Raw genomic sequence first — 27903 nt, forward strand, 5'->3', positions numbered from 1 at the left:
CAGCATCGTAGGTCCCTATCACTCTCATAGTGTCATCTTGTGCAGTGTGTATTTTAGGGTTCAATAGAGAGTCCCTATTTGCACCCAGCGCATGTTGATATGCTGTCCTCAGTACATGACTAGGGTATCCTCTTCGTCCGAATCTATTCCTCAGTCCACTCGCCGAGGTCTTAAAATCAGAGATTGTGGTGCAATTGCGTCTAGCCCTAATGTACTGCCCTTTCGGTATACCAGTTTTGAGAGGGACAGGATGCCAGCTATCCCATTTCAAAAGGTTGTTGGTTGTAGTATCCTTTCTGAACATTTCAGTACGTATGTAACCCAAGTCTGTTTTCACAATCCTAACATCAAGAAAGGTAATATTCTTCTGCCGAATTTCTGACGTGAAAAACAAACCCACCTCATTGATGTTCAAGACTGCAACAAACTCGTTGAATTCAGTTATTGTTCCAGACCACAGGATCAGCACGTCATCAATAAATCTCAGCCATAGCTCAATATGGGACGTGTATTTCTCCATAGCGTCACTGAACACAAATTCCTTCTCCCACCAGCCCAGATAGAGATTGGCATAGGTGGGAGCACAAGGGCTACCCATGGCCACTCCTCTGAGCTGATGGGAAATCTTACGTTCAAAGAGAAAACAATTGTGTTCCAGCACAAATCTCAGTAATTTCAGAATCAATTGGTTGTGGGCATGGAATTGGATACCCCTATCCTGGAGAAAGTATTCCACCGCTTGACAACCCAAGGTATGTGGGATGGAGCTATAGAGCGCTTCCACATCCAGACTTGCAAGGTGCACGTTGGTTTCAACACTAATGCCCTCCAATTTTCTCAGCACCTCCATCGTATCTCTCACATACGATGGAAGTGCCACAACAAAGGGTCTGAGTATCCTGTCGACATATACACTGGCATTCTGGGAGATACTCCCAATGCCAGACACAATAGGCCGACCTTTAAGGGGATGTAGTCCCTTATGAACCTTAGGGAGGCTATAAAAGGTAGCCATTTGTGGGCAATTACCCAATATAAAAGCAAATTCCTGATTTTTAACTGGTGACAGTTCCAATAGGGATGATGAAATGCAGATTATTAATTTGTCAGTAAGACCACCAACCACTGATGAGACCAAGGTTTTAAGTAAGGGATTGTCCTTTGTTCCTACCAATGGGTTTAACCTATTCGCTTTGGTTAAAGATCTGAACCTCTTTATTAGAAAGCTCAAATGGAAAAAAAAATTCAAGACCCATGACAAGCACCAATGTGAGGAATTGGGAATTCTGGAAGAAGATCTTCCCCATGTTAGGATGTTGGGGGAACTTTGGGATGAGGGTCAGAGGGAAGTGGGGGAGGGACCTTTTACTGATTTGAGGGTACCCTCAACTAAGAATCCACCCCTCAATGACAACACCCTATTGGATGTTTTCCTGAAAGTGGTCACTGACCAGCTTGCTAAGTTGGAACAGAATCAATATCATGCCTACAATTTAACATTAAATGAAGCATCGGCACTCCAGACTCTTGAAAATGACTCAGAAATAGTTATCAAACCCTCGGACAAGGGAGGCAATGTTGTGGTTCTTGACCGAAGTCAGTACGTCACCATGTGTATGAATATCCTAAGAGATCGGGGGTGCTATCAGACCTTAGTTGACAACCCCACACAAAGATTTCAGGTTGAACTCAAGAATATTCTTGTGGATGCTAAGCAATACAAGATCATCAATGATCAGGAATTTGCTTTTATATTGGGTAATTGCCCACAAATGGCTACGTTTTATAGCCTTCCTAAGGTTCATAAGGGACTACATCCCCTTAAAGGTCGGCCTATTGTGTCTGGCATTGGGAGTATCTCCCAGAATGCCAGTGTATATGTCGACAGGATACTCAGACCCTTTGTTGTGGCACTTCCATCGTATGTGAGAGATACGATGGAGGTGCTGAGAAAATTGGAGGGCATTAGGGTTGAAACCAACGTTCACCTTGCGAGTCTGGATGTGGAAGCGCTCTATAGCTCCATCCCACATACCTTGGGTTGTCAAGCGGTGGAATACTTTCTCCAGGATAGGGGTATCCAATTCCATGCCCACAACCAATTGATTCTGAAATTACTGAGATTTTTGCTGGAACACAATTGTTTTCTCTTTGAACGTAAGATTTTCCATCAGCTCAGAGGAGTGGCAATGGGTAGCCCTTGTGCTCCCACCTATGCCAATCTCTATCTGGGCTGGTGGGAGAAGAAATTTGTGTTCAGTGATGCTATGGAGAAATACACGTCCCATATTGAGCTATGGCTGAGATTTATTGATGACGTGCTGATCCTGTGGTCTGGAACAATAACTGAATTCAACGAGTTTGTTGCAGTCTTGAACATCAACGAGGTGGGTTTGTTTTTCACGTCAGAAATTCGGGAGAAGAATATTACCTTTCTTGATGTTAGGATTGTGAAAACAGACTTGGGTTACATACGTACTGAAATGTTCAGAAAGGATACTACAACCAACAACCTTTTGAGATGGGATAGCTGGCATCCTGTCCCTCTCAAAACTGGTATACCGAAAGGGCAGTACATTAGGGCTAGACGCAATTGCACCACAATCTCTGATTTTAAGACCTCGGCGAGTGGACTGAGGAATAGATTCGAACGGAGAGGATACCCTAGTCATGTACTGAGGACAGCATATCAACTGTTTAACAAAGGGAGTTGTTTATCTGATAACCTGTACCTGTGATATACAGTATGTTGGCAAAACCAAATGAGAGTTCAGACGAAGGATCCGAGATCACATCTGTGGTATAAATAGAAAGGAAGACACATCAGTCTCTAGACATGTGTGGGAATGTCATGCGGGTGACCCTAGGGTCCTTAAATTTCAGGAGATGGAACACATTGAGCCACCGGTACGAGGGGGTGATTGGGACAAGAGAATTTTACAGAAGGAAGCACAGTGGATTTTTAGGATGAAAACGGTTGGTCCACTAGGACTTAATGAGCATCTATCCTTTCTTCCGTTTCTGTAGTCCCGCACACTGCATATCCTAATGGAACTGCATTGGTCCATTCTTTCATCTGAATATGTACCTGGTACTGGCTCCGGTTGTTACCTGCACTAAATTAGTACTTTATTAATTTTTATTCAACGATATGCAGTGGAGTCTCCTGTATACCCTGTGTTCTACTGCCTTTTACCCTGACTGACTATATATCCTAATAGGAATATCTAGATACTCCTAAGCACTAACAATTTATCTCTTTTTAGGCGTGACATGAATGTATCTAGGATGCAGTCTGACTTTCAGTATCTGTTAGTCTCTCCTATACATCTATTATGCATTCTCTCTTGCAAGTGTGGGGCTGTGGGGAACTTCATTATGGATACCTGGTAGTGTTATCTCCTACAGGTTCCAATTTAGTTCCCTTATCTATACATGAGCTGTTACTTTCCTCTGCCACACTTTCCCTTAGCAACTGGTGATGCATTCTGCATCGCTGTGATTGGTTGTGATGTCATTAGGGGGCATTCTCTCTTGCAAGTGTTGGGCTGTGGGGAACTTCTTTATGGATACCTGGTAGTGTTTTCTCATACAGGTTCCAATTGAGTTCCCTTGCCTATACATGAGCTGTAACTCTCCTCTGTCACACTGTGACACTTACTCTGTTGCTGCAGCAATATACAGTATATATGAGATCGCCTGAAATTCTCCTAGTAACTGGTGATGCGTTCTGCATCGTGGTGATTGGCTGTGATGTCATTAGGAGGCCGGTCTATGTCGGTGGGCGTCATTCCGGCGTTGTGACACACCGATTGGTCCTGGCTTTCCATCACGCCTCTGAAGGAGGTGGGGCTAGCTGTATAAGGCACTCGAGTTTCTCCAGCTCGAGTTAGATCAGTTATCAGTGTCTCAGTGCACGCCGGAGAATACAAAACAAACAGCAGAAAATGTGCTGTTCGGCAGTTCATTAATAATAAGCGAATTTAACCCCTGAGGACGCTGCCCTGTAGTTACAGGGCTGCAGAAACACGTTGGGACGTTGCTTTGCTGTGGTAACCAGACCACATCTACATTTGCTTAGGTCCCCTGTGCATGTCCAGAGTGTGGCACGTCTGTTTCTATGTGCATACAAGACATTTCAAGGAGGCATGTTTACCTTTGCATCGCTATGGCAAGTGGTTGAGGAGTACTACTGCTACCCCTGTCTTGTGTCATATCGATTGAAAGGTTTTTCAATATCACCTGTTTCCTGACATTTATCAGGGACCGTGGATCTGTGTGCCTACGCCTACACTCAGTACTTTTGGCATTTAGTGCCCTATTTTTAATACTATACGAATAAAACTACTTTTAACGTTTTTCTAGGCGGGACTATACATTTATTAATTAACGTTTACTATTTACACAGATTTTTTGGAATTTAAAAAATTACATGTACAAAACAAAAACATGTTTTACAGTATAAGGCCTCATGCCCACTTCAGTTTTTTCCTTCAGGGTGCTATCCGTTTTTGTCACTGATAGCAGCCTGAACCCATTCATTTCAATGAGCCCATGAACACTTACGTTATTTTGATGGATCCGTTGTTCCATTCCGTCAAAAGTAGAGCATGTCCTACCTTGGTCAGTGATTCCGTGACCGTGGGGCCCATAGAAATCAATGGGTCCGTCAAAAAAAACTAATGGCACGTGGAAGGCTTCCGCGTGCCATCCGTTTTTGACGGATTTGTTGCCCTAGCAACGGCAGGGCATGGCAAAGTTCACAGACTGGGACATGTGACAATACCTTCCATTTTTTAACGGAAACATGGGAGCCAAACGGAAGCACATCGTCCGTTTGAAACGGAAACATGGAACGGACACCGAGTACGGAGACGACACGGATACCATAACGGACACACGGATCCGTGAGAAATGGCCATGAAAATGGTGATGGTAGTGTGCATAGCCCCATAGAAATGAATAGCTCTATGTGCTATCCGTTAAAAAATCGGATGTGTGCAAGAGCCCAAATATATAACATTTTTATTTTTTCTTTCTTGTAAACATGATTTAAGTTCAACTGTTTCTGAGTTACTTTATATATGTTTCTGTGAAATCTGAGTTGCAATCAATATGTTCACCATTTTAGGCAGCTTTCCTACAGTCCTGGATATCAAATTTTCCAAAATATAAATTCATAAGTCTCCAGTGTCATAAATATAAGTACATATATATATATATATATATATAGACATATATATATATATATATATAGACATATATATATATATATATATATATATATATATATATATATATAATGAAGTTGACACAATAATAAAGAAGTAGGAAATAACAAAAAAATTCAAGCATATACACTATAACATAAAGGAGTGAAAATAATAGAATTGTTGCAAAGAACAAGCAGCAAATATAGAGCAGTATTAAAGGAGTAAATTACAGTGTATATGCATTTATTAAAAAAATTACAAAAATTAACAGATAGGATAGGTAAGGGGCACAAACAGAAATAAGAAAATCGTTTTAACTGATTCACAAATTTGAGTCTCATCTGTCCATGTTCTGTTGATTCTATAAAAATCACCAATAGAAAATCTCTTACCCAATGTATGTTAAAGGATGGTGAAATTTTAACAAATTCACAAATCAATGGTACACAAATCCGGCAAAACAATTTGCTCATCTCTAGTCATAAACAATGCTCACCAAGTGTACATAGGCAAACGTTGCATAACCCCTTGACGCATTATCACGTAACTTTGCGTGACAGGTGTTAAGGGGTTGTATGGAGCATGCTCACGGGCTAAGCCCGCTCCATAGTGGGCGCGTGCCAGTTGTATGTTACAGCCAACACCTCAATGCAATGGGCGAAATCAAAGATAACTTTGATTCTGCCCATTTAACCCCTTAGATGTTGTGGTCAATAGCGACCATGGCGTCTAAGCAGTTAGAAATAGGGGGCATGGACATGCCATTGGCTCCTCCACGATGTGGGGTGCCGATGGTTGTTATGGCAGCTTGGGGGCCTAATGAAGGCCCCCTGGTCCGCTACCTTTGTACTTCTATGAAGCCCTTGCATCTGGCAGGGCTTCATAGAAGACTGTCAGTTAAGCGACATACATATCATGCAAGTGGTCCAATGATTGCTGGTTTAAATCCCCTAGGGGGAATTATAAAAAAAACAAAAAACAGTTGAATAAAGTTGTTTTTTAATGTACAAAAAAATATATTAAATGTAAAAAAAATACCCTTTTCCCATTTTTTTAAGAAAAAAGTTATGGCTCTCAGAAAGTGTCGCAATGTCAAAAAAACGATATAAATTTGGTATCGCAGTAATTGAATCAACCTGTATGAATGCCGTAAAAGCGAAACCCCCCAAAAAATGGCGGAATCACAGTTTTTTGCCCATTTCACACCACAAATATTTTTTTTGCAGTTTCCCAGCACATTATGTGGTACATTAAATGGTGCAATTAACAACTACAACTCGTCACGCAAAAAACAAGCCCTCATGCGGCTATGTCGATAGAAAAAATAAAAAAGTTATGGCTTTTGGAAGGAGGTGAAGAAAAAATTTAAATTAGCTGCGGAGGGAAGAGGTTAATGCATAAAGTAAAAGCCAAATCTATGAAAAGGAAAAAAAAGAATGGTCCCCATATCCAATATTTTAGAGTGATTTATTGCTGCTAAGCATAATTTTTCAAAAATTAACATGAGGTTTTTAGTACATAGTACACAGCAATGGCAGGGGGCGTAACCTAAAAGCCCAGCAGCACCTTTTCTACCAGCCTGGGCCAAATTGGTGGAGTGCTGGTACCAAGGAAGAAAGTAAAAATAGACCATTAAACAAATCTACAAAGGATAAAATAAAAAAGGGTCCGCACATCGAGTATTTTACTGTGCTCTATTACTGCTAAGAATCTTTCTTTTTAAAATGAACATGAGGTTCTTAGTTTACATTTTAATCAAACTGTATAAGCAAAGTAGAAGCCATACTGCTAAGCCAGTATTATATTTATTTAAGGGAAAGTCATTTCATCTCTCATCCTGATGTATGTCAAACAAATTACCTACAAGTTAGGCTTATAACTTGGTAGTCTGAAAACTTTCATTTTAAGGGAAAATTATCATTAAGAAAGGTATTGCATGTATAGTTAATATCAGCGCTTCTCTGGATTGCCGGTATTATTGCAGTCTTCTAGACAGTCAAATTTTGCAGCCAATATTCAATACTCTGTAGAATATACAGCTTAGGCCTTTGAAAGACTGGCTAATGGCAAACTATTTTCTACTGATAAGGCCACATAGATTTATACACATTATTTTTCTCATAACGGGAAATACTGTCAGATTTAAGGTTCTAGTGACGGATGAAGGACTGAACTAAAGGTTAATGGATGAAGATCAGTGAAATGCCACTCTTTCAATAATGATGTAGTATCTTAAAAAATATGCTAATTGCTCTCCATAGGTATGCATATATGATAATGCTTACATTATCCAGCAGTATTTCCTAGCTGACAGATGACTGGGACTACATGGACAAAAAGCTAGCATAAAATGTTAGGAAAAATTTTGTTGATAATTTTTGAAATACATTATATTTTTTTGAGGGTTTTTTTTCTCGGAAGTACACAACAATTATTTTTTGCAGCATCTTTTTTCTTTCAGTTTCACATTAGTATAACTGATGTAAGTGTTATCATAACTGCTTCTAAATTCTACTACCACAAAGGTAGACTCTTAGATCTTTAGCTAAATTAAAACCCGACTATACTAAATCTTTACGTGAAGTAACGATCTGCAGTCTCCCTCTTGTATGCTCAGTTTGTGCACCAGGCTTCACCTGTCTTATGTTTTTGGGGCAGAAATGAGCTTCGGATGTAGCCATCTTTATCTTGACTCTGATAACGTGCTGCAGCGTGATATCACACAACAAAAGCCATTGAAAAATCATTAAAAACTGTAAATTAAAGTTTCTTGACACTATGTATTTAATGTGTCAAGAGAAAGACGGCTACACCTGTATCCGATACCAGCGAGATACCATTGTCAGACATCTTAGCTTTCATGGGAATGCTTTATCTGTCAACTGGTCACCCAGCTGATCATCCAAATGATTCCTCCTCCTCTCCCACTAGAGCAGAAAGCCACTGTAAAGAGCAGCTCCCAGCTCTGGTAGATGCAAATTGACCATGAGTCATTTTCCATGAAGCCTATAACCAACATATTGGTCATTTGTATGGAACTTACGGTAGGTAAAGGTTTAGATGTATGCATATGCAGACTGCAGCCTTTACCCAAAACAACAAGGTCCCATAGCAAAATGGTGGAATGGGGTAGTCACTCTACTATAATTCCCTTTAGCAGTAAATAAGTTCAGGACATTAAAAGCTTTAAATTATTTTTGGTCACCACTTTGACCTCTGTGTCATTTTCTTCTTCCCTTAATATTTACCATACCTCTAAGTGGACATGAGTCCCCTTGGCTGCTGGACAGCAGTTGCTATGTCTGCTATCATGGTAGAAACATGCATACACAACAGCATACATCACAATCCAGTAAGAGAAGGGAGATGACGTACAAGACCTACCAGGCATCACAGGATAGTTATAAGAACAAGTAGTCAGCCACCTGAAAGGAAGGGGACCTAATGTTTATCCCTTATAATAGAGGTCATCAAATAACAGAAAAGTCATCTCCTTACTATGTATGAGCCATTGTGTGCCTCATTTCTAAGAATAGTGAAAGAGATCTAAATATTTGTAAAATGTTATTCCCAAGGATATTTTTTAAGGATTGTACCATGTGACTGTACTCAACAGGGACAATAAATTCTGAGAATTCATTCAACTCCACAATATGTGTATTATATCACCTGATATTGTATTTTTGTTTCTACATTGCACAGATTTAACTCTCATTTAGTAACAAAATTCTATAAAGAAATAGCAGATGCAGGTCTCATAAACAAACCTCTTCTGACGAGGTGAAGGACAGTAATTTATCTCTATTTTTCAAAAAGGCTTGTCTGATTTTTCTAATTTAGGAGGAATTGCACATATACAGCTACACATACATATATAAATATCTCATACTCATTTGCACTGCCTATAGTGTACTGTTAGATAAAGTATTTTCAAGGTATTTCAATATTTCATGCTTCATATATATGATAATGCAATATAATTTCAGGACATTTTAATATTTTATACAACATATTATAATACGTTTAAAAGCCATATATTTTAGTCTCTTTCAAATGTATAATATGTCAATGAGATTCAGTGATTAAGTTCTTGCCTTGAGACCATATTTTTTCTGTATATCACACCAGAAGTCTACATAATATAAACTGTATTTGTCCTAGTAAATAGTACATTAAAAATAAAACATCTTATACTGTAGCTTGTTTTTCATTGTCCATATAATAATATTCTGATGAAGTCTATGTATGGGATTAGTTGGTTAATCTTACTTCTGTGATGATATTAATAATGATGATGATGATGATGATGATGATTATTATTATTATTATTATTATTATTATTATTATTATTATTATTATTATTAATAATAATAATAATAATAAATGAGAGATGAGCTGAAATTTGACTCAGTGGTGCTAAGCTTTAGGCAAATTTCATATTTTTGGAGAAACATTTCCCTGTATTATATAATGGAGGCTGAAATAGGTATCTGTGTTAAAATATTTCAGCTTTCATTGGCTTATATGCAGAAAATATCCTACATAATATAAAAATTTGCCTATTGAAGAAATCATCTCTAATAATCACTCACCACATATTAAATAATTATAATAATTAAAAAAAAAACGGCCAAAAAACATTATGCAGAGTTGCAGGTAAAATTTTATATAACTCATGAGTACATCTCATGCTTCCCATCACTTTTGACACTTGCAATTTACTCTTCGAGTCCTTAAGTGTACATTTTGGACTAGTTTTAAACAATGTCTGTGGGTCTGTATTAAATTAATTTAATTGCTTATGTTATCTTCTTTTAAAAGGTAGTCTGGGTTCACATAATGTTTGTACACTCCATCAGAAGTATATGCTTGTATACCAAAAAAAAATTCAAATGTGTAAAGCGACATGTTTATAACTTTCTATGGGCCAAAATTCTTACATAATTTGACAGGTTAGTTTTGGATAGCCTGTGTAGCCTACTATGTTATTAAGGACAACAACAAAAAAGGGTATAAACTACAGTATATATTGGGTAGATGTATGCAAATGGATGCCATACAGTTAAATGATTTCTTTTGGGGAAAGAAAAAAAAAACATACTTCAACTGTATACCACAAATGTGATTATATTATAGCCTTACACAATTTCACTTGTAAAAAAAATAGAAACATATTGTAAATTGCTTCTGTTGTTGTGTATCTTATGTAATTGTATCAGAAAATATTTTTAGAATTTATCAATAAGAAATATTTTATATTTTTGGTATTCCATTATTTTCCTTATATTTCTCCTTTTTGCTCTTTTTTTATAGGTGTTGGACTATGAAACAAAATCTAGCTATACACTGAGAATAGAAGCCTCAAATAAACACGTGGACAATCGATTTCTCAGCGTTGGTCCATTTATGGATACAACAACAGTGAAAATTACTGTGGAAGACGTGGATGAACCGCCTGTATTTTCTCAACTGTTATATACAATGGTAGAGTCTGAAGCAGCAAAAATAGGCAGCAGCATAGGAACAGTAACAGCGCATGACCCAGATTCTTCACACAGTCCTGTGAGGTATGAATATTTTTGACTGTTCTTCAATGCCAAAAAACTATCACTTGCAGTGAATGACAATACCGCGAGATCTGACCCTAATTTCTAATCAACATGATGAAAGCATTCAGCTTTACCACAGAAACAGACCCTATTCAGCATACAAAAATGTTAATTAAGTCTCAGCATCCATAAATGCTTTGTAAATGTTCCTCCGGTGCGAGTGTTTTCGTTGTGGCATTCATTCATCATATATATGTATGCATTAAAATGGTTGTTAACAGCAGAGTTAACTCATCAATCTTTTTGTGAACAGGATACGTGTTTTCATCTGACTCGGAAATTAATTGAGAATCTAACTAACAGAAAGGGTAACTTATTTAATAGAATATTAATGATAGATTAAATACATATATTAATATTTGTGGCATGAAACTTCTCACCCATTAGTTCTTGAAATGCAATATTATAATTTGTAAAGCTTAGCTCAGGCTTGTTCATCGGGTAAAAATTTCAGGAAGTGCTTTATATGCAAGCCCTAAATATTCCTACTGATCTGAAGCTAAAAGGGACCCACAGGAGAAGCAAATTCTCTGCAGTTTAAAATGATCAATGTCAGAGCCTGCTTAGTCAAATCTGGTAGTGTCATACTTGATATCTCATAGGGATGCACTCTGGTCTCTTGGCCCAATTTCTCAGCATTTTGCCAAAAGTTTCCCCCCTCTTTATCTCTTGTTCCTTGTTCCTGATAGTCAGGGTGAGTGCCCTTTCTTTGTCCAACCCCTTTTGCTTTATTTTATGTGCAGTATATTATGGGAGGAATTTATCAACCTTTCAACACCAGCCTTCTGGCATAGAAAAGTCACAAAAGGGCCCAAAAGTTGCAATTTGAAGTAAAAATTATGACTTTTGGCCTTTGTACGCCACCCTCACCAATTTTATTAAAATGGGACGGTGCCACAAGGGCTCAACAAGTTTATTATAATTCAGACCAGAAAACTAGCGTAAACTATAGTGGAAATCTACGCCAGCCCCTGGCAGCAAGGTAGGAGTCTATGCTGGTTCCTGTACCTTGCCACTGCTGATCAGACTGCCCCATCAGTCCCAAAAAAATAATGATATATAAAAAAAATAATAATTACATATGCTCATCTCACTGCTCCTCTTTGCTTCTCTCCTCCAGGTCCCCTCAGCATGCCGCAGCTCATACAACATACTGAGGCCGTGCAGCGTCAAGACTTTGTATGTAATGCAGGATGTTGCATGCTGCGTCATTTATAATGCTCTGACGCTGTTTGGCGTCGGGACTTTATATGAGTCGCAGCATGCTGAGGGGACCCAGAGGGGAGAAGCAAAGAGGAGCAATGAGGTGAGTATAATTTTTTATTATTTTATGTAAGATGGGGTAAATGGTTTTACGCATGGCTGCGGTTATTACGCCACAAATGTGGTGCATGACAAGCAGAAATATGCAACAGATTTATTAAGAGACGTTCATCTGTATCTGTCGCATCTTACTCCAGTGGAGAAGAAAGCTGAGACTGGCATATGAAATGCCAGTCTTAGTAAATCTGCCCCTATGTACTGAGAGAGACCAGCAATGCCCACACTATGTGGGAAAAGCCACATACCCCACAGTAAGGAGTTGAGCTGAATGTTGTTCTGGACTTATAAAATTGAGGGATAAAGATCTTGGCATGGCAGTACCTAGATATTGCCTAGATGTCCTCTGTTGAAATCAGCAGAGTTAAAACACTTACAAAACACAGTGTTACGTATTGTGTAACACACACCTATATTAATCACTGGAGTTTGTGCTAAGTCAACTCGGTCACCAGATTACCGGTACACTATAGATAAATGTGGGTCTTTAATTTGCGCACAGTTGCAGGGGAAATAGTGGAGAATTTCCACTTGTTTTAAATAGGTGCAGATTTTTCCTGATTGCAACAGAAGCAGTTAATTTCTGAAGAATGTAATAGAGAATTTCATTAAATGTAATTCTCTTATAAATTACCCTGTATACCTCAAAAATTGTAGTGTAAAATTTACTGAAGAAAGTTACTTTTTGTAGGTACTAATATTTTTAGAGCATTTGTTATTATGGAAACAACAATACTTTCCAAGGCCTCATTCAAACAATCCCACTTCACGTCCATATTAATTATGAATTTGGACATTCTTAAATACGGATTAAACATACTTGAACCGGTCCATATTTATATCTGTTTTTTAGTCATATCAAAAAAGTCCTAACTTGGCATTTTATTTCCTTCAAATGACATGCTTTTTCTAAATGTTCCTATAAGGCCGGATTCACACGAGCGTGTTCAGTCCGTGATATACGGTCCGCAGGTCGGCCGCACTTCTCAGACTGAGCACACTGCAGGGAGCCGGGCTCCTAACATCATCGTTATCTATGACTCTAGGAGTCCCTGCCTCTCCGCGGAGCAACTGTCCCGTCATGAAAACATGTTTTCAGTACGGGACAGTTTTCCTGCAGCGAGGCAGCGACTCCTAGCGTCATAGATAACGATAACGATAAGAGCCAGGCTCCCTGCAGTGTGCTCAGTCCGGGAAATGTGGCCGACCTGCGGACCGTATATCACGGACTGAACATGCTCATGTGAATCCGGCCTATATTTTGTTTAAATTATTATTTTTTTTAAATTATATAACTTCTTAATCTTTTAGTACTATCCGTGATAGCATGTTCTGTGCTCTATATTCATCGTAAGTTTTAATATTTACTGTATGTAGTTTTGTTTTAAACATGACATTATGTTTGTGATCATTTACAATCTAATGGGAAAACATCTGGAAATATTTATTTAAAATTACTGAAACACATAAAAATTAGTATTTTACACTAACTAGTCTTATAAAGGTCACCTTAAATAATGCTATAAATGTAAGTTGGTTATATGGTTTCAGTGCAGTGCAGTCCAGTAAAATCTGATTTACAGTAATGTTAATATGGCAATGGTAGTCAACATATGAAAATAAAATGTTGGCGTTCCAGGTATAACTAGTGGCACTGCTGTCAAAAAGACCTAGTGCCCGCTGTTATCACCATGCTGTCACATTTTAGTTAAAGAGAGCTTCGTATTCCCTGAAGTAGTAATATGTGTATGAACCTGAACATATGTATGAAGTTGAAAACTCAAAATATTACACTATTCAGTCAGTTTTGTTCATAAATGCTACGTAAGTATTTTAAGTCTTTTAAGCTAGCAATTCTTTTTGATTGGAAACTTTACTGAAACTTACATACACAGGTCCATATGTAACTCAGCACAGTCACAGCTTTCAACTGGCTCTACACCAGTTAATCTATTGATAAAAGTAACAGGGCTGTCACAGCCCCACTCCCTATAACTGCCAGGATCCACTATTGCCTGTAGTCAGTCTAGGACTGGTGTACATTGGTACCCATAGGTATGTATTCTAAAAGTCCAATCTCCACATTTACAGAACAAATGCACTTAAAATTTCATTGCAAATTATTTTGTTTTCAATGTACACACAAGCCATACCTCAATCTAGAATTAATAATAATAATCTTCAGATTATTTACGAAAAATTTAAATTTAGCTGCAAGTTATCCTTGACAGAGATTATGCATTTGCCGAACCTCTCGGACCCTGTTTTTGCTTGGCCTTATTATAACCTGGGCCCATGGGAGGATCCTTTGATCTATTAATTTAAAGCCAGGTGGAAGGACTATCACGGATTAGGCGGTATAAATTGTAATTTGTTAGCAGGTATTAGCAAGGTCTGGACATACACAGAATCTCAATAAAAAGCAATGGTTAAGCTATAGAGTAGACTTCTCCTTTAAGGTCATTGAATTGCAATTTTGTATTGTTAAACAACCTTCTGCTCATCAAATCAAGCATTCTTTGACAATTATATTTTTCACATTAAAATAATACCAATAGTAACATGAAACCGTATCAACAGACAAATCATAGCGTTGTAGACATTGCTCATGCCTTTCTATTTAGGTCACAATCTATGTTTCAGGCTGAAAACTTGAATTTTTGCCTCATTGATCATGTGTTCATGGAGAAAATTAAATTATTTCTCATTGTAAAAGGTTTCTATCTTCCCACAAAATGGCAGACACATTGACATGTGAAATTGAGAAAGGCATCAACTGTGCAAACGTTCTACATAGTGTGAAATCACCATATATTATCCTTTACTTTCACTGTTTGACATAGCACAAGGACTGACAGGCTAATCAACAAAGGAATTAAAAGGGAAATTGATTATATTGAGTCTAAACATCCATTAAACCTTACTGTGTTACTGTGGGCATACTTATTATTTTCACGTAGAAGGTAATAAATTAAATGTAGAAATATTGTGATATTTATCTCAGCACATCAGTCAGTAATGGAATACAATGCAAATAATAATGAAATATTATGGCTACACAATTTATTTTAAAAGTGCAACACAGTCTGCTTAAAGCTGTCCATTTTGGGCTGACCTATGAAAATATAAATGAAAGGAGCCAAAATGCTGTCTAACAAAAGACTGAGAAGTACAGCATTGCTATTGGAGAGAAAATATTTGTATAGTCTACACTTCCATTGTACATTCTAACAAAAAGGGGTTTTTATCCCTCAATTTTGGAAAGTGGAAAGTCAAAGGATCCAGATTTGTTATTTTATGATTTTAATTCTGGCATGAGTTTTATATGTTCTTTTTGCTTTTTTTGTGATCTATGTATGTGAAGTACATTAATCTCTAAAGAAAAATGTATCTATATTTACTACAAGAGAGTAGAAGATTAAACTTAAAAGCAGCTCTTGGAACAAAACTATAAAATTGCGCTGACCATGTGTACTAATTAAAAGAAACAAGTAGGAAGTTAATTTTAATTACCTATCGATTAGAAACAATGAACCATAGCAGAATAACATGTCCTGCATAGACCTATTGAATGTCTATGTTGTTAGAGCTTTATCTAGGACAAAATGTACATGGAGATCTATGAATATGTGTGGGACTGAAGTAGATGTAACAATTCTCAGATAGAAATTGTATAAATGCAGGCATACATTTTATTTTTACGGATGTTCTGAATTTAAATTTATGTTTTAAAAAATGTGTTAATACTGCAGTCTGGAATAGAGTATGACATGACATAACTGCTGCAAAACTGTTTTCACCTTTTTTATCTTAGAACAGTGCCAAGCTATCTTTGTCTCTGTTCACAATGCATTCGAATGGGATGTGATACAAGCTCCTGTAGGTGTAAGGTGTAGGTTTCCCAATACTTTTGTCCATATAGTGTATGTTGTTGTAATATTTGGTCACAGAGCAAGTTAGTAAATTATGTATCTTATGACATATACTAGGAATTTGTTACCTAAGGGCCTGTTCACATTACCGCTCATTTCTGTTCCGGGGTTCCGTCGGAGGTTTCCGCCGGGTGAACCCCGCAACGGAAAGTGAAAGTGAAAGCACAGCTTCCGTTTCAGTCACCAATGATAGCAATGGTGATGGAAACATCGCTAATGCTTTCCGTTCGTCACCATTCCGGCAGGTTTCCGGTTTTCCGACGGAATCAATAGCGCAGTCGACTTCAGATAAATGGTGACTAAAACGGAAGCTGTGCTTTCACTTTCACTTTCCGTTGCGGGGTTCACCCGACGGAAACCTCAGACGGAACCCCGGAACGGAAATGAACGGTGATGTAAGACATTTTCTAACATTTTCTAAAAAGTTACCCTGTAAATGATGTCTGTGAATGAAGTAACAATTAGATGTATTTCAATGCTGAATTTTCCCTTTATGTTGTTTTGCCTAAAAATAGGTACTCAATTGACCGCAACACTGACCTGGAGAGATATTTTAACATTGATGCCAACAGCGGACTCATCACTATAGCTAAACTCTTGGACAGAGAAACCAATGCAGTTCACAACATAACAGTCCTGGCAATCGAGAGTCGTAAGTGACATTTTTATTTTTTGCATTTCTTGAAATATGTTAAAAATTCATTGTAAATTGAATACTATAAATAAATAATACATATTCATTAGTGTTGTAATGCTTTTTTACTAGTTTATTGCCCTGATTCACATGCATTAATAGATGAAAGAACTAGAACCCGTGTAGTACAGCTTTTAAGCTGAGCCTATAGTACAAGAGTATTAGCTGGCTTAAATTATACTTTGCATTGTGTAGTAATAGGAAATGACAACTAGTGCATATCATTTCTTTAGCAAAGCTTCAGTGTGACTCATTTAATTTCAGCTAATAATGTCCGAGTTCACGAAAAAATATGTGTAAATCCTCTTTTCCATCTGACAGTTCAGAGCTAAGTTGTTAAAACAAAGTGTGAGATTTTTTTGTGCGCAATCTACCTCTACTTAAATTAAGGTGTCTAACGGCCTTTTATATTTACAAAATATATGATTAAACTGGAATAATATAGCATGTCTTAGAATAGTATTTTTGTTTTTTGTTTTTTATATTTTTTACTGATACCTTCAAGTGCTATAAATTGATCTGAACTCAAATAGAACAATCTGAGAGAGTTCCATTTATTTTATTACTTTGGCTTTGCATTGCCTTTTGCTGTCACACAGAGATGCAAATTTGTTTTATATTTATTCCTGTATTCTGTTTTACGACATGATAGGAAATTGACACAAATATAACAAAAAAAAACTCAAAAGCCTAGATTGCGCCTTGCATGTAAGCAAAACGATTCTGAAATCTTGAGAATCTAGAAATGTGAGGGCTTCACTTTACTATTAGAACTTTAAACATATTGTATGAAACATGTTCTCACAGAAATTGGTAAACGCGGAAACTGTTGATGCATTTAAGAAAGGACTGGACATTTTTCATCAGAAACAGAATATACAGGGTTGCTGGTATTAACAGTGTAGAATATTGATCCAGTGGTCTATCCAATTGCAATTTAATTAAGAAGATCGGGAAGAAATTTCTTCACTGGCAGTGACTATAGTTTTCAAGCGTTGTCTTTTCTTTTTTACTGGGTTTTACACATAAGAAAGGTTGAACTCGATTAAGTTTCTTTTTGTTTGATGACAGGTTTTGTATATATATATATATTTTTTTAGTTCTGATTATTTTTATAAATATATATATATATGTATATATATATATAATTTCAGTAATTCAATCCAGAAAGTGAAACTCATATATTATATAGATTCATTATACACAGAGTGATCTATTTCCAGCATTTTTTTATTTTAAGGTTGATGATTATGGCTAACAGTTTATGAAAACCCAAAATTTAGTGTCTCAGAAAATTTGAATATTATATATGTCCAATTTCAAAAATGATTTTTAATGCCAAAATGTTGGCCTACTGAAAAGTATGTACAGTATATGTGCTCAATACTTGGCCGCGGCTCCTTTTGCATGAATTATTTCATCATTACGGTGTGGCATGGAGGCGATATATCTGTGGCACTGCTGAGGTGTTATTGAAGCTCAGGTTGCTCTGTTAGTGGCCTTCACCTCGTCTGCATCGTTGGGTCTGGTGTCTCTCATCTTCCTCTTGACAATACCCTGTAGATTCTCTATGGGGTTTAGGTCAGGCCAGTTTGATGGCCAATCAAGCACAGTGATACTGTGGTTATTAAACCAAGTATTGGTACTTTTGGCAGTGTGGGCAGGTGCCAAGTCCTGCTGGAAAAAGAAATCAGCATCTCCATAAAGCTTGTCAGCAGAGGGAAGCATGAAGTGCTCTAAAATTTCCTGCTAGACTGCTGCGGTGACTCTGGACTTGATATAACACAGTGGACCAACACCAGCAGATAACATGGCTCCCCAAACCATCACTGACTGTGGAAACTTCACACTGGACCACAAGCAACTTGGATTGACGACTCTTCACTCTTCCTCCAGACTCTGGAACCTTGATTTCAAAATGAAATGCAAAATTTACTTTCATCTGAAAACAGGACTTTGGACCACTGAGCAACAGTGTTGGTTCACTATGTTATATCAAGTCCAGAGTCAACGCAGCCGTCTACCAGGAAATTTTCAAGTACTTCATGCTTCCCTCTGCTGACAAGCTTTATGGAGATGCTGATTTCATTTTCCAGCAGGACTTGGCACCTGCCCACACTGCCAAAAGTACCAATATCTGGTTTAATAACCGCAGTATCACTGTGCTTGATTGGCCAGCAAACTTGCCTCACCTAAACCCCATAGACAATCTATGGGGTATAGTCAAGAGAAAGATGAGACACCAGACCCAACAACGCAGACGAGCTGAAGGCCGCTATCAAAGCAACCTGGGCTTCCATAACACCTCAGCAGTGCCACAGGCTGATCGCCTCCATGCCACGCTGCATTGATGCAGTAATTCATGCAGAAGGAGCCCCGACTTGGTATTGAGTGCATATACTGTATATACTTTTCAGTAGGCCAACATTTCAATCTTAAAAATCATTTTTGAAATTAGGGCTTATATAATATTTACATTTTCTGAGACACTAAATTTTGGGTTTTCATTAACTGTTCCCATAATCATCAACATTAAAAGTAAAAAAAATGCTGGAAATAGATCACTCTGTGTGTAACTAATCTACATAATATATGAGTTTCACTTTTTGAACTGATTTACTGGAATAAATTAACTCTTTGATGACATTCTAATTCATTGAGAAGGACTAGCATATATATATATATATATATATATATAGAGAGAGAGAGAGAGAGAGAGAGAGAGAGAGAGAGGGAGATAGATAGATAGATAGATAGATAGATAGATAGATAGATAGATAGATAGATAGATAGATAGATAGATAGATAGGAAGTCCACCGTCCAGCAGCACCAGCTTTAAAAGTATAGATGAGTGCACGCCTTGGGAACCCGATCACAGTTCCATATCCAATAAACATCCAATGATAGGCAGCACTCCAATGTCAAGGTGAAAAAATAGCTTTAATGGCCCTCGTGCGACGTTTTCGGCTCTGTGCAGTGGGCCTTTCTCAAGCATGCTTGAGAAAGGCTCACTGCACAGAGCCGAAAGACGCACGAGGGCCATTAAAGCTATTTTTTCACCTTGACATTGGAGTGCTGCCTATCATTGGATGTTTATTAGATAGATAGATAGATAGATAGATAGATAGATAGATAGATAGATAGATAGATAGATAGATAGATAGATAGATAGATAGATAGATAGATAGATAGATAGATAGATAGATAGATAGATGCTTTACAAAGATATTTTTCCCAAGACCTCTAGCAATGAAATCTCAGCAGTGCCTGCAATAAAGAACATTAGGAGTGAAAGAAATGGGAGGCAGCACGGTTAACACTGGTTTTCTTTCTTACTGTTCGGATCACTGGTGCGGGTTGTGTGACAGCTCTGAGAGATTCGGGTCACAAGTGTAATAAGGACGGTTATACCAGAAATATTGTCACTGTAGGGATAAGTACACATGACTGAGCAGATTGTTAAAGACATTGTCATACAGACACAACCCATTAGAAATGTGTTACTGTAATGCAGGCTAGATGTCCAGACTAAAACTGAAGCTGAAAAATAATAAAATAGTTTGCGCTAATTTACATTTATCCTTTTTACTATTCTAAATTAATACTAGATATTATTTTAAATGAAGACTATAAAACATTAGTTACATAAATAAGACCTCCAGCGGAAACTTTCCATCATATCAGCCCCTTCCCTCCACTTGATTGCGTATCCAGCACCGGATGTCTTTTATGTATATTGTACTCACTTCCTTGCAGTCCAGAATCCTCTCTGCTACTCTTCAGACACCATCTTGAATTTTAGATTTCACACCGCCTTTTTTTTCCCTCTGTGCTATGCTATCATCACATGAGCAGCTAGAGCCGGTATCATCTCTGCCTGATGGGAGGACAGTGTGATTCTCACAAGCAAGCTAAGAGATTATAAATATATCCAGGGAGGCTGAACTGTGATGGGACATGTGTCCCCCCCCCCCCTGAGGAGAGCCTGTGTGGAACAGTCCATTCAATTTCATAATATAGGAAGTTCTGGTGTGTGTATGAGTAACTCAAGTAGAAAAACGGTGTCACCGAAGCCTGATTCAGACTGTTGCTATGCAACAGCCCTAGTGTGATATTCAGTGATGGAAGCAGCAAGGAAAGGAACAGGTAACAGGGAATTACTTCATAGAACACATAGCAAAATGATTTCACAAGCTTCTGCTTCATACTAAATGTAATATAAATTATCTAATTATAAATTGTGTTATTAATTTTGCACAGAAAATCCTGCCCAGATCGGGAAAGGCTACGTTGCTATTAGCATTCTAGATATCAATGATAATGCACCTGAGTTTGCTATGGAATATGAGACTAATGTTTGTGAGAATGCATCTCCAGGACAGGTAAGCCTTTGGCAATTGACACAAACACGAACGTGGACATACATAAACAAATATACCTTATATACTTGCTGTACGAGGGCACTTTCTTTTTCTAGAGACTCTGGGGCTTTGGTTGTATTTTTATGTCAGTTTCCCTTTAGGGCATGGCCCCACGTGGCGTATTTCTTCCGCAACTGTCCGCATCAATGCCGCACAGAATCTGCGTTGCAGATTCTGTTGCGGATCTGCCCAAAATGTGCAGTAAATTGATGCGGACTAGCCGTTGCATATTGAGGTGAAAGTACTTCCCTTCTCTCTATCAGTGCAGGATAGAGAGAAGGGACAGCACTTTCCCTAGTGAAAGTAAAAGAATTTCATACTTACCGGCCGTTGTCTTGGTGACGCGTCCCTCTTTCGGCATCCAGCCCGACCTCCCTGGATGACGCGGCAGTCCATGTGACCGCTGCAGCCTGTGATTGGCTGCAGCCGTCACTTAGACTGAAACGTCATCCTGGGAAGCCGGACTAGAGAAAGAAGCAGGGAGTTCTCGGTAAGTATGAACTTCTATTTTTTTTACAGGTTGATGTATATTGTGATCGGTAGTCACTGTCCAGGGTGCTGAAACACTTACTGCCGATCGCTTAACTCTTTCAGCACCCTGGACAGTGACTATTTACTGATGTCGCCTAGCAACGCTCCCATAATTACGGGTGCACACACGTAGTCACCCGTAATTATGGGTGCACACATGTAGTCACCCGTAATTACGGGAGCCCCATTGACTTCCTCAGTCTGGCTGTAGACCTAGAAATACATAGGTCCAGCCAGAATGATGAAATGTCATGTTAAAAAACCAATACGCTCCGCAGCACACATAACATGTACATGACATCTGCAGACTTCATTGTGGAATTTAGAATCTCCATTGAAGTCAATGGAGAACTTCTGCAATGAGTCCGCAACCAGTCCGCCACACGTTCGCAACATCCATTGTTTGCTGCGGACACCAAATTCCGCACCGCAGCCTATGCTCCGCAGTGGAATTTTCTGCATCGTCTAAACAAACCCTACTAAAAAGCAGTGGAAGTCAATGGTGAAACGGGTCCACCGCGGATTAACGCTGCGGAGTGTCCGCAGCGGAATTCCAGAGCAATTTCGCCACGTGGGGCTTTGCCCTTAAGGCTACATTCAGACGGGCGTATCAAATTCACGCGCGTGAATCTGGTCCGTATGTGCTGCGTTATTACATTTGTGCTTTGCCACGTTATTCACGCACTCGCACAGCACATTTTTTTATTATTATATTCAATTGAATTGATGCGTAAATCACGCACAGCACACGGATGTGCATTGACTTCAATGGGCGATAGGTGCATGAAAAACGCACCAATATAGGACATGCAGTGAGTTTTACGCAACAGACTCTCGCTGTGTGAAAACTCCTGCATGTGTGAACGGCCCCATTGAAATGAATGGGTCCGTGTGCTGCGCGTGATTTTCCTGTGCAGCACACGGACATTATTCACGTTTGTCTGAATGAGCCCTAACTCCTTACGTACGAGTCCTATTTTGGCCTTCAGGATGCAACCTTTTTTTTTATCACCGTATTTCAAGAGTCATAACTTTTAACTCATTAATTAAGTTTTGTAAAAACATTTTTTGGGGGGCAGCAATTCTGCCATTGTTTTTTGTTTTTTTTTTGCAACTGTTCACTGTATAGTATAAATACATTTACACCGAAAACAAATATGTATTATTATTACAATTTTACTATATTGAGCAATAAAAGCATTGTTTGATGGGAAAAATTCCTTTTGCATCTCCACAATTAGAGAGCTATAACTTTTTTATGTTTTCAATCTACAGTGATTCCTCCCAAAACGATTCCCTTTTTAAGAGGACCACCCCCAATCTATACCAGATTGTTACAAAACAAATTTTTGATGACATTTTTACCTTCTGTATATATTTTCCTCTTTTTTGAGAGTACCACCTAGAAGACTATTTTTAACTGCAATTGTGGGTGGTCCTCTCAAAGAAGTTTCACTGTACATAGCTTTGTGATGGTTTGTTTTTTTGTGGGACAAGTTATATATTCAGTGGCACAATGTTGGGGTAAATATGACTCATTAATTAACTTGTATTAATTTACGTCATTCTCTTTGCAGTGTAAATACAATTTTAACTTTATTATACTGATCGTAACGATGTGGCAATACAAAATATAGGTCCCTGCTTCCACACACGAGCAGACCTCCCTATGCTGGTCTAAGATTAATGCTGACTAGAGACATAAAATTGCTGTTGGCTAAACTATAATTTGGATGTGTTTTGGGGCAAAAACCAAGTTTTATTTTTTTTTGGCTATAGATTTACCTTAATTACTTCTATAGGTGATGGAATGTGATATCTGGCACAAGAAATTAAAGTCCAACCCCTTGCAGAAATCTGCGGCATACATACGGCGGAGGTCGTGTTGGGGAGTATGGAGTGTGCTCACGGGCTCACGGGCTGAGTCCGGTCCATAGAAAGAGCGTTTCAGCTATGTGTTAAAGCCCACACTTCAGTTCACCCTCATTTAAACTATTAGATACCGCAAAAGCGACCGCGGCATCTAAGCTGTTAGAAACTGGGGGGCTGCCCCCACTGATGTTCCCCTAGCCCCCCCGTGACATCGTAGGGGTGCCAATTGTTGTAATGGCAGCCTGGGGGCCTAAAGAAGACTCCTACCAGGGCTTATATAATGCAAGCGATCCAATGAACGCTGATTCAATTCCCCTAGGGTAACTAATAATGTGAGTTAAACACAATTAGTTTTTTATACATATATATATTCTTCAATATATATATATATATATATATATATATATATATATATATATATATATATTTCTAAAAATATCAAAGGTTTAAAAACCCTTTTCCCATATTTTCCCAAAAACTATGTAAAAATAAAAAAAATGATTACCGTATCTGGTATTGCTGCGTCTGTAAAAGTCTGAACTATTACAATGTAACATTATTATGCCCGTACGGTGAATGCCGTAACGAAAAAAAATGTAAACACCGAAATCTCTGTTTTTTGGTCACTTCATCTCCCCAAAAAATGGAATAAAAAAGTCTCATGTACCCCAAAATACCTCATAGCGCTCAATCGACTGAAAAATAAAAAATGTATGGCTCTCAGAATATGGCGAGACAAACCAGATTTTATTTTTAACAATTCGTTTTTTTCTTGTAAATGTAGTAAAACATTAAAATAAACGATAGTATTGCTGTCATTGTATTGACCCGCAGAATAAAGCTAATGTGTAATTATTATTGCACACTGAACGCAGTAGAAACAAAACCAAAAAAACAATGGAGGCATTGCTGTTTCTTTCCCATTCCATCCCACAAAGATTTTTCTTCCAGTTTCCCAGTACATTAGATGGTACAATAAATGGTGCCGTGTAAAACTTCAACTCGTCCCACGAAAAACACATGGCTATCTGGACAGAAAAATAAAAAAGTTATGGCTTTTGGAAGGTGGGGAGTAAAAAAATTAAAATTAAGATCCAAAAAATAGCTGTGGAGGGAAGGGGTTAAAGAGGTTGTCTCACCACGACAACCCCTGTTTATATATATATAGCTATTAAGGAATATGGATGTCATGGATGGGGCCTAAGAGATGCCTGTCCGTACTGACAGGCAGTAATACACAGATGTATTGCAGTGTATGATAAAAGCGAGTGAAGTCCCCTAGTGGGACTAATAATAAAGTTGAAAAAAAGTTTCATAAAATTAATAATAAATATATAAAAACCCCAAGTAAAAAAAAAAATGAAAAACTCACTTTTTCCCCTTAGGAAATGCTTTATTATGAAAGAACAAATAAAAAGTAAAAAAGTTACATATATTTGGTATCACTGCGCCTGTAACGACCCTAATTATAAAGCTATTACGTTATTTAACCCGCTCGGCGAATGCCGTAAAAAAAATCTAATAAAAAACTATTGCTGTTGAAAACCAATTCTGTCTTCTAATAGGATTCTTGGTGGTGTCAATTGCTCGGGCAGCAAGCTCAAACATGTTCCGTATATATACAGTGGGCGGTCATCAACCGGTTAATCCTGATAAAGTTCCCTTTGCGGCTATTGCAGACAGTCAAGGTTGTCAAGAGACTGTTTTTAGGGAAACAAAGGAATATTATTTTAAACTAAAGAAACGTCATTGACTCTACAACATATGTCCAGGACATTAAGCCTCATGTATCAAAACTGTGAACTCTGCTATAAGCTACAACTGCTATAAGCTACATAGCTAAAGACAATATTAACGCATTAGGCTATTTACTATAGCAAAGGGAATCTGTCAGCAGCTATAAGGCCTCAAAACTGCTGACAGAGCGATATAGGGAAGGGGGAGGGCATTGTAAACATACCTTTTGTCTCGGTCATGTAAGTTGCAAGACCAAGAAAACAATGTTTACTTACTCCAGCATCTCGATTCCAAGTGCTACTAAGGCGGGCACTTGATGTACAAGTTCTCCTGCAGTGCACGCTGCCCCGTCTCTCTTCGCTGAGTGACGGCTCTAGCGGTTTCCTGATTGGCCGCCAGAGCTGTCACTGACATGTTTGCAATGCCCTTCCCCTCCCTTATATCGCTCTGCAAGCCGTATTGTGGCCTCAAAACTGCTGACAGATTCCCTTTAAGTAACAAATTCTTTGTTAATTTTGTCACATTTCATTAATGTTTTTTTGTTTACCTAATAAATAAAAAATAAAAAGAGAATGTAAACTTTGTATGTTTCTTCTTTTTATAGGTTATTCAAGAGATAAGCGCAAGAGATAAAGATGAACCGTCAAATGGCCATTGGTTTTATTTCAGTTTGCCACCCGATGCAAGTAATATCAACTTCACATTACAAGACAACAAAGGTAACCATACTGTTGAAATAATAAAATGAATCTTGTTGCGCTACATCAATTCAATGTTACATTAGCAGGGGTCCATCCGCAAGTATTTTATTTACATTGTATTTTTACCTATATACTAAGAAAATCAGGAACCCATTAGAGAACAATATGTCTTAAAGTGGCGCTGTCATGAGAGGGTGTATACTGTGCTTGCAGCAAACTGAAAAGGGAGGAGCGTTGTCAATCAGCGGCTCTCTGCCAGTCAACATCATTCTCAGTAATGACGACTGGTTTCGAATACCTCACAAGACTCCTAACAGCTGCTCACCTCACAGACTCCTTACAGCTGCTCACCTCACAGACTCCTTACAGCTGCTCACCTCACAAGACTCCTTACAGCTGCTCACCTCACAGACTCCTTACAGCTGCTCACCTCACAGACTCCTTACAGCTGCTCACCTCACAGACTCCTTACAACTGCTCACCTCACAGACTCCTTACAGCTGCTCACCTCACAAGACTCCTTACAGCTGCTCACCTCACAGACTCCTTACAGCTGCTCACCTCACAAGACTCCTTACAGCTGCTCACCTCACAAGACTCCTTACAGCTGCTCACCTCACAAGACTCCTTACAGCTGCTCACCTCACAAGACTCCTTACAGCTGCTGACCTCACAAGACTCCTTACAGCTGCTCACCTCACAAGACTACTTACAGCTGCTCACCTCACAAGACTCCTAACAGCTGCTCACCTCACAGACTCCTTACAGCTGCTCACCTCACAGACTCCTTACAGCTGCTCACCTCACAAGACTCCTTACAGCTGCTCACCTCACAGACTCCTTACAGCTGCTCACCTCACAGACTCCTTACAGCTGCTCACCTCACAGACTCCTTACAACTGCTCACCTCACAGACTCCTTACAGCTGCTCACCTCACAAGACTCCTTACAGCTGCTCACCTCACAGACTCCTTACAGCTGCTCACCTCACAAGACTCCTTACAGCTGCTCACCTCACAGACTCCTTACAGCTGCTCACCTCACAAGACTCCTTACAGCTGCTCACCTCACAAGACTCCTTACAGCTGCTCACCTCACAAGACTCCTTACAGCTGCTCACCTCACAAGACTCCTTACAGCTGCCCACCTCACAAGACTCCTTACAGCTGCTGACCTCACAAGACTCCTTACAGCTGCTCACCTCACAAGACTCCTTACAGCTGCTCACCTCACAAGACTCCTTACAGCTGCTCACCTCACAAGACTCCTAACAGCTGCTCACCTCACAGACTCCTTACAGCTGCTCACCTCACAGACTCCTTACAACTGCTCACCTCACAGACTCCTTACAGCTGCTCACCTCACAAGACTCCTTACAGCTGCTCACCTCACAGACTCCTTACAGCTGCTCACCTCACAAGACTCCTTACAGCTGCTCACCTCACAAGACTCCTTACAGCTGCTCACCTCACAAGACGCCTTACAGCTGCTCACCTCACAAGACTCCTTACAGCTGCTCACCTCACAAGACTCCTTACAGCTGCTCACCTCACAAGACTCCTTACAGCTGCTCACCTCACAGACTCCTTACAGCTGCTCACCTCACAAGACTCCTTACAGCTGCTCACCTCACAAGACTCCTTACAGCTGCTCACCTCACAAGACTCCTTACAGCTGCTCACCTCACAGACTCCTTACAGCTGCTCACCTCACAGACTCCTTACAGCTGCTCACCTCACAAGACTCCTTACAGCTGCTCACCTCACAAGACTCCTTACAGCTGCTCACCTCCAGACTCCTTACAGCTGCTCACCTCACAAGACTCCTTACAGCTGCTCACCTCACAGACTCCTTACAGCTGCTCACCTCACA

At 38.9% G+C, this 27903-nt stretch overlaps 1 protein-coding gene across 2 annotated transcripts in view; it reads left to right on the forward strand.

The window, feature by feature from the left end:
• The window catches only part of CDH7 (cadherin 7), a 224187-nt gene that overhangs the window by 149746 nt on the left and 46538 nt on the right, over nt 1–27903 (forward strand). For both annotated transcript variants that reach the window (XM_075826470.1, XM_075826471.1), the window contains exons 7-10: nt 10527–10780; nt 16590–16726; nt 21030–21151; nt 25935–26049. In XM_075826470.1, the coding sequence (XP_075682585.1) occupies nt 10527–10780; nt 16590–16726; nt 21030–21151; nt 25935–26049 (628 nt within the window). The remainder of the gene's footprint in view (nt 1–10526; nt 10781–16589; nt 16727–21029; nt 21152–25934; nt 26050–27903) is intronic.

This window comes from Rhinoderma darwinii, chromosome 5 (genome assembly GCF_050947455.1).
Source record: "Rhinoderma darwinii isolate aRhiDar2 chromosome 5, aRhiDar2.hap1, whole genome shotgun sequence".
NCBI classification, from domain to species: Eukaryota; Metazoa; Chordata; class Amphibia; order Anura; family Rhinodermatidae; genus Rhinoderma; species Rhinoderma darwinii.